At 37.0% G+C, this 9,033-nt stretch overlaps 1 protein-coding gene across 1 annotated transcript; it reads left to right on the top strand.

Moving 5' to 3' along the window:
- The first annotated feature begins 1,197 nt into the window (after positions 1-1,197).
- LOC127573490 (NADPH oxidase organizer 1-like) lies at positions 1,198-6,946 on the top strand. Its single transcript, XM_052021765.1, has 8 exons — positions 1,198-1,370; positions 1,548-1,628; positions 1,719-1,794; positions 2,045-2,225; positions 2,395-2,597; positions 3,172-3,273; positions 4,184-4,316; positions 4,797-6,946. The coding sequence occupies exons 1-8, from the start codon at positions 1,308-1,310 to the stop codon at positions 5,512-5,514; spliced, it is 1,557 nt and encodes a 518-aa protein (XP_051877725.1). The 5' UTR covers positions 1,198-1,307; the 3' UTR covers positions 5,515-6,946.
- The last annotated feature ends 2,087 nt before the right edge of the window (positions 6,947-9,033 follow it).

Genomic DNA, 9,033 nt, shown 5'->3' with positions numbered 1-9,033 from the left:
AGGAGCCTTTGACTACATCCTTGAATCTTTTCCCAGACCACCATATGACGGAGCACAGAAGAGAGTTCTCTGCTGTTCTCCTTACTTATTAAAGAAAAATCCTTGTCATTTTTCTAAACTGACTGTATCAAATCAAGTGGAGCAATAGACCACATCCACAAAAATCCAGGCAACGAAATCAATGGACTACGGAAAGGCACGTGATTCCTTACGATTAATGAGGATTGTAGGCAAGTGTATATTAGAAAAGGAATTTATTCGCATAAATAGTAGATTACCAATGAGCCTACGTATGGATATCATGGGGAATTTGAATACCTCGCTGTAACAAGATATTGATGTGCTGAAGAGGTGCTCAGAGACAGGCAACAAAGATGGTCCTAAGTCTCAGAGCTAAAGAGTCAACACTAATAAAGGTGAAGATACTGCCTGTGGAGTGTACAGTATAAGGTAAGGCATGTTATATATATTTAAAATGCCAAGATGTTTAACTTGTGTAGATACATGATCGAGTGCCTTAAATTATGAGCTCAAAATTAGAAGTTTACAATTAATAAGATTTAAGTGAAAGCAGAGTTTGGAAGAATCTTTCCACCCCTAAGTTAGCTGCACCGCTCTTCGATTACCTTGGGAGATCTACATTTATAGAAAACTTTATTTCCGAATGCATTGTTTGACTTTCACTCTTGTGAAGATGGGGGAAGGCCACAAAGTCAGCGGTGCTGCCTTGTGTTGGTAACTGGCAAAGCGTCACTCACATGCCACAATGAGAGTTGCTGAGAGCAGTAGGGTTGGCAGAGTGCAGGTCTCCAACGAGAGCAGAAAACCACCTGGCTGCTTCTCCGGGCAGAGGGAAGAGGGTCAGGTACATACCGGAGGTCACCTGGCATCGCACTCCTGCCCACTGCAGTATCTTGGAAATTAATCTAACCGGCGGGGGGATAACCAAACCACTGCTGTGTCTGCTACTCCAGTGTTCGGATACTTAAATTCACACTGATCCACTCTGTATTTTGGTTTCCCAACTACCGGGCTATTTCCTTAGCAAGCTGCAACCTACCCGAAATTTTATGATGTAAAACATTTCCCAATGCAGGTCACGGAAGTAGTTACCGTCAGTGTGGAATTTCCATCCAGCTAACGACAGGGGACAGAAATTTCAGTGCGTGACGATGGTGAGGGAGTGGTTTGAAGATTGCAGCTGCCGAGCAGGTGCCCCTTATAAGTGGAGCCCACTTTGGTAACCAGACACAAGCACAGAAAACTCTTCAGAGCTCTGGTGAGGCATCAACCGACTGGGAGCAAAAATGTACAAGAGATTTCCGCTCAACGTTCGAGTTATTGGACTAATGCAACACAAAAAACAAAAGGTAATCTATTTTATGACTATTTATATGTAGATGCAATAATGTTCAATTATATTTCCGTACCATATTATTCAAGTACCACGTAAAATTCTCCTACTTCCCCGTGTTCTTTAGCATTTCTATGAGTTGTATGTTGGTACGTTGTACATAACTTACCCATTTTATTTAACTCACTGACAGACTTACCTTGCCTCCGTTCTGTGGTCGGATCGAAATGATGTTATCGTGTACAGGGCGTTTGACGAGTTTAAGAAACTCCATGTAAGTATTTCAAAACTAGGTAACTTTTAAACGGCACCACTTCCATTGTGCAGAGTGGATTTATCTATTTTATTCCTATTTGAATGACAGAAAACGATCGTAAAGAAGTACCCGTTGGAGGCAGGACGCATTAAAAAGTCTGATCGAATAATACCACAATTCCAAGGTAAAATGAAAGAAAACTTTGTGTTCAAAATCCTACACTAAACGACTGAACTAACTGTGTTTTCCTTGTTGGTCAATATTAATAAAACGATAAAAATAATCTTAATTCTCGAGATAAACGTTACATGCCTCGCGTTACTTTAAAACAATCCACAACTTCTGAATTTTTTCAGTAATTATCACCAAAAGTGCACTGTTTATTGGATCAATGTCTTAAGTTCAGGGTGTGAAATCTTCTACTTACCTTGCAGACGTTTCCCGAAAGGAAAAAAGACATACCCGAGTGAGTAAATCAGTCCTGAGGATGAGCATACTGGAGAAATACTGCTCGGAGCTATTGCGATGCAGTGTTAAAATCTCCGAGGATCAAGATGTTGTCCAGTTCTTCCTCCCTACCGACAATGACCTTGCCCCTTCTTTCCCCTCAGACAGGTGAGCAGAAGGATAAATCAGTCTATCCAAAGAGTTGCCAGGAGTTAAGCCTCAAATTTGTATCTAGTTGTCCCCGTATCAAATCTCTAAAGATTATTTCCCATTGACCAATTGTCTGGTTATATTGAAATAGACCTTGAATATTTTCTCTCCCTGTCTTTGGCTGTAGTGTTATCGTCATGCCATCTGCAGTCGAGCGAAGGAAAAGTACATGGAGGCGCACAGGAGCAAAACCTGTCCAAACCATCACGCAACCAATGGCCTCGGAGAATTACAAATGCATAGCAACTTACGAAGGAAAAGACACCAAGAACAATCCGTTTAAAGTGTTGGAGGATGAAATAGTTGACGTTATTACCAAGAACCCATCAGGTACATTTTTGAGACGAAGCCGGTCTTTCTCTTTATTGAATGAAGTGAATGTGGTCACATCACGGGAGCAAATAATACATTCATTAGTTAATTTGAGGACCCGTTGCGATACACTGGTTGTGTTTGGGGTGAGGAGAATCGTTCAACTTTTCAGCTGGGAGATCTTGATTCTGCAGTTTAATTGGAATGCGTTTCGTACAAAGTTCCTTAAGAGTCCATTAGTAAATATTACTGACGGACTCTGGGCTGTGTTAAGTGCAGTGAGACAGAAACAAATAATGAAACGTGGCAATTTCTGGGAATACATTTGGGAAATGATGGAAATATTCAGCAGGTCAGGCAGCACTTGTGGGGGGGAAACAGAGTTAACATTTTAGGTCAATGACCATTCATCAGAACCTGAACCATTAATCCTGTCTCACTCTGCTGATCAAGTATCTGTAGAGAGTATTTCCAGAATTTTCTGTTTAATTCCACACTATCAGTATCTGCATTATTGATAGCAATAAATGTTTGATGCAGACATTCACATGAAAATTCCTTGCTCTAAGTTCCACAAAATCTATTTCTGTAGGGTGGTGGCTTGTGGAGAATGAAAGGAAGCAGTTAGCCTGGTTTCCAGCTCCTTATCTCAGAAGGCCTCTCACCTCTTTCTCATCTGAGAACGAAGTAGATGGTAAGTTGAGTTTGTCTAAGCACCACCTTGAATATGGGATATGTCACACAGAAACAACACACAAGTTGCTGGAGGAACTCAACGAGTCAGGCAGCATCTATGGAGGGAAATGGATAGTTGACGTTTTGGGTTGATACTTCTCATCCATCCAGTCAACTATCCATTTCCCTCCGTATATCCTGCTTGACCCACACAATTCCTCCAGTATCTCCAGATTCCAACATCTGCAGTCCCTTGTGTCTCCGTGTAACACAGAAATTAGATTTTTAAAAATTCTGGCACAATTAGGGATAAAAATCATCAATACTAAAGGTTTGTAGAAACGTCACTTAAATTCATTCTCTGCAGTATAATCTCCAAAATCTCTTGATAATTTCTAATTCATAATGTATTATACTAGAAAACTTCTTGCACTGTTTTGCATATTAATAATGAAGTTACTGTGATGATATTTCAAGCAGGTAGACAGTTTGCAGTTGTGCACTTTGTTAACTCAGACACTTTATTTCCTTTCCTCAACCTTAAACAACTCTTCTATCTTTTTCATAATTTGCTACTGTTTGAAGTCCATGAAAGCAGCTACACTATTAAGTTCCAGACTTCGAATTCAGTGCTGATTTCAAACAGAAATAAAGTATAAGATTAAGACACATTTTTAAAAACTAATTTGGAGACATTAAACAACATTTATTTCTGTGAAACGCACATTAATCGCATCCTAGCAAATTGTGTAAAATTGCCAAAACTTGCTTATTTTTTCCTTTCACCTTTATAACTGACAAGTGAAAGCCAATTAAGATCTCTATTATTTATTCTTATTTAAGGCAGAAAGCAATTTTGCATTAGATTTAAAATAATTATTTAGCAATGTTAACATAAAATATTAAAAACATAATTTTGATTTTTTTAGCTTCTGTAGATTTTGAATCTCAGTATTATGCTGTTGAAACCTATGAAGCAAAAAATGAAGATGAACTATCTATGCATGTTGGAGTCATGGTTGAAGTCTTAAAAAAATCCAGGGATGGATGGTGGCTTGTCAGGTTTGTCTTACTTTCTTGTTAATCAATTGTTCCCTAACCAATAGTGTCAAATGATAAATGGTGAATTACATCAAATCTACAAGTACTTTATTTGAAATAATTAATAGTTATGTAGCTTCTAAATGCAGCAAAAATATTTGATTTTAATTTATGACAAGACTATATTATTTTATAGTGTCTTAAAAATAAAATTATCATCATCCCATTCAGGATACCTCAAAGTGCTTCATAGCCAATGAATGCTTTAAAAATATAGTTCCCATTGATGTTGTTTTCAGTGTCAATATTCAGTCTTCATAAAAACTTCATTATATCAAGACCTAGCTAAATAGGAAACTGCATCAGGGCTTTTGGAGTCTGGGAGAAATTCTAACTGTGCTGTATATTGTATCAGCAATTACAAGGTATTAAATCTACCACTGCACATTTTGAATGCATAGCAACTTAAAGGCTAACTTTTGTTTTTTTATTGACAAACAGTTATGATGGACAGTCTGGATACGTCCCATCAGTCTACCTCCAGCCGTACAGAAACCCACATTCAAAATTCCAGCGGCTCACAAAGACAAGTGTATACAACTCCACCCCAAACCTAAACCTTCCTGACAAAAATCCACATATTCAATCAAGTAATGCAGATCTAAACAATGCTGACAATTATTTGTCAACCAACAATACAACAGATGCCAGAAAAAGACTGTGTAAACAAAAATCAATATCTATCGACTGCTTGGCTGATAGAAACTTGTTTGAAAATGAGTTAGGCTTTCACAACGCAGGTCAGTCAGAAAGCAGGTCAGAAAGCTTGAGTGATGATGGTAGCGCATCTTCAGTAAGTTCAGGCAAGTCTCATGTATCTGAGGACAGCAGTTCAGATGGTTTCAACAGTTCTCAAGGCTCTGTTCACATGTCGAGACTGTTTGAGAAGAACCAAAATGGGACTTCTCAAAGCACATCCAAACATCTGAATCTTTCTGATGAGAAAGAGAGAGAATTGAGAAGCATCCCTGTAGCTTCCACAAGTGAGAATAATTCTAATGCCAATCTGATACCCAAGATACCTCCAAGACCACAGCGAGAAGAAATATTATCAAGATGTACAACCTTGACCAAGAACATGGTTATGAAATCCCAAAATTATTTTGGCATTAAAAATTCTGAAACAAAAGTTAAAATCACTCACTGGGAAAATCAGTGAGAAAGGAAGTGTTGTTTTTATTTAAACAATACTTAATTTCATAGTTGTATGCAGAAGCTGCAATTTTTATAAATTCAGTTAAAATAATGGTAGCCAGCTTTTCCATTATCCTATTAGTTTGAAGATCTGCTCTAGCTAATGTGTCTAATTTTTATTTAAAGGGGTTAATATTTCAATCCTTAAATTGAGTCACAAAGAAGAATACTAACTACCATGTTCTTTGGTGAAATTCTTCAATTGCATTGCAGTCTTTATCTTGAAAAGTGGAGTTTAACTCCACACACTAGTGTAATTTCAATGAATATTATGGTTACGTAACCCTAGAAAGTCACATAATGAAGTCAACATAAGAATGATTTTCAGTACATTGATCATAAAGACTAAATGTATATAAATTTAATTAATAGTCATTTTAATTAATATGTTATCAAACAAATTAAATTAATTCTGATTTAGAAATGTTGTCATATAAAATTTGAGAATCAAAAAACTGCAGATGATGGAAATATGAAATAAAAACAGAAAATGCTAGCAATACTCAGCAGATCAGGCATCATCCGTGGAAAGGGAGGCAGAGCTAACGCTTAAGGTCAAAGATCATTTGTCAGAACTTTGTTTGATCAAGACATTTGAGGGAAATACTGTAAAGTGTTTCAATGAAGCTCGAAAATAAGAACAAGCTGTGAGCTTCCGGTAGCTGTAATTTTTTTTAAACCCGTGGATCTGCCAACTGCTTTATAAAGGCTGCACACCAAAGATTATTCCCATCGCCGGTCCATGCTCCAGTACTAAAACAACATGGTTCTTCTTAACTGCTCCCTGAAACAGCCAAGTATGCCATGTTGTTGCATCAAAATTGTTAAAAGGAAGTTCAATATTGTGAACCACTGCACTTTTTCAGGACAACTGCAGATGGACAATAAGTTACAGGATTTGTCAGCAATTCCCTCGTATGCATTTTTTTCAAAAAGAATTGTTAACAAGAGATTATGAGTATCATGTAAGGGTTATACTGAAACTTCAGCAACTGTAACTTGAAGCCTCAATCTTATAATTTTACGGTACTTTCAATTTGTGTAGAAATCAGGCGTCAAATGTACAAACAACATTATTGTGCAAAATGTAAAGATATCAAGCAGAAAACTATGTTGTCTCCAATTGAAAAGAAAATCAAAAGTGCAATCTATATCTGAATACAATGTTTAATTAACTGTTGAATTAAAAATTGAATGCTTTATATTTTCCATAATGGAAAAAATTCTGTTTTATTATTTATTACCTACTTATATTAAGACATGTAACTACGGAGGACAAATGTTTTTTTTGTGAATCCTGACTCCTGCTTCTAGGTACCACTGGTGTTCTAGATCTTCTGTTTATTTTCTTTGCAAATATTTTACATTTAACATGTACTTTATATTTTCAAAATACAATAAACTTGAAATATGTGCTATGTGTTGATACGCTTCATTTATTTATTGTCTGGGTGAATTTCTTTGCCTTTATCTTGGAAAAGAAACAACTTTTCTTCTACCACAGAGCTTCTGTAATTCAAATTACTGTAATACAATGCAAAAGCTATACCCCCTAAGTCCATTTCCGATTTCCAACATCTGCAGGTTTTTGATTTCCAAAATACCAGATATCTGACACATTGGCTTGGCCAACATTCAGTGTGGCAGTAAAGCAGGTGTTTATAGTCATGGAGCCACAACACCAGCATTATACTGATGTGTTTGTAGGAAGTATGTGCGTGCGTGGCAGGAATCGAAAGTGTTAAAGAGTCATTTGATCCGTCAGTGTTTGTTGCTCTACTATTCCATGGTACATTAGCTTCAGTTCAGCTGTAAATTGGGTGGGGTGCAAATTAAATGCATGATCTGAAACAGCAACATTTTCATCTGGCAGTTAAAATCTTGCTGTCATTCTCATTCCAGTTTCCCTATCAAGTTGGCTATTCCAAACACTCCATTTTATAAAAATATGCTTTTTGATATCTATATAATATTTACAAAGAATGAATAAATACCTTTTCATGGTATTGTGATTGTATCTGAAGTCAACATTCCAAGAATGTTACTATGACTGGGGAGTAGCTTTTTAACTGCCTTGCCATAACATGCAGGCATCGGCAAAGCTGAATCCATTGTTCTTTCAAAGTCTTGGTGAAATTCATTCTATTCTGAGGCAGCATATCTTTGCCATTCGGAGTCCAATATTTTAAGTGCTATGTAAAATTTTTCCAGCAAGTCATTCTTAGTTCTTCTGCCAATCACCTTCATTCTATGTCCCCTAGTTCTTTACTGTCTGTAAGTACAGTCTCTCCCTATATCTGTATCCTTCATGATTTTATCAATGCCTCTAACAGATCTCTTCACAACCTCCACCGCTCAAGAGAAAATAGTCATAGCTTCCTCAGTCCATTAACATAACTAATCTCTTATTCCTGGAATTATTTTGGTACATCGCTCTGTCAACCTTCCCAAAGTCTTCACATCTTTCCTCAAGTGTGCTGTCCAGAATTGGACTTGATACTCCAGTTGTGGCTAAAACCAGTGTCTCATAAAGACTCAACTTGGCTTCATTAATTTTTTACTTTACTGTTTATAAAGCTTAGAACCCCATTCATTTTATTAACCACTTTTCCAACTTGCCTTGAAGCTTTCAATGCACTAAGCACGTACATTCTCAGTTCCCAGTTAGCTCTTTTAAAATTGTACCCTCCAGTTTATAATTTCTTGTCAACCTTTCTCCCACAGCTTAACACTACATATTTCCCATCATTAAATTTCATCTGCTACCATGCTGCTTTAACCACCAGTCTGTCTATATTTCCTTGAAGTCTGTCACTGTCTGCCTCGCAGTTACCTATTCTTTTGCGTTTTGTGTCATCTGTAAATTTGGAATTGTGAGCCCAACACACAGATCCATGTTATTCATCTATATCAAGAAAATCAATGGTTCTTCCAACAACCACATTTCCCTCTTCAATCCTCTATTATTTTATCAAACATCTGTCACTAGCCATGGTTTCGTTTAACGAATCCATGTTAGTTTTCTCTAATAAATCCATACTTGTCTTAGTTTTTGCAAATTCTGTCTCTCAATATTTTTTATAGAAAATTCCCCACAACCAATTCCCAGAAATCAATTTAATAAGCCTTTGACATACCACCTCAAATCAAGTATATCCTTCATTTAGTAAGGAGATTAAAATTGTATGATGTGCTCCAAATGTGGCTTCAGGGAAACCTTTTACCATTACAGCACTTTTGTACTGCATCCCAGTAAAGGCCAGCATTCCATTCCCCTTAGTTACATGCTGTACCTGCACGCTAACTTTCTGTGCTTCTTGTACAAGAATCCTCAGCTCTCCGAACACCAATGTCTCATAGTCTAAAACCGTCTAAATAATATTCTGCTTTTCTGTTCTTCCTGCCAAAGTGAATAACCTCGCATTTCTCCACATTATACTCCATCTGTCAACTTTATTGTCATCTGTCAACAAGTCGGGCTGCA

Source organism: Pristis pectinata, chromosome 8 (assembly GCF_009764475.1).
Source record: "Pristis pectinata isolate sPriPec2 chromosome 8, sPriPec2.1.pri, whole genome shotgun sequence".
NCBI classification, from domain to species: domain Eukaryota; kingdom Metazoa; phylum Chordata; class Chondrichthyes; order Rhinopristiformes; family Pristidae; genus Pristis; species Pristis pectinata.
The sequence above is the reverse complement of the archived record's forward strand: the minus strand, read 5'-3'. Positions and strand labels throughout refer to the sequence as shown.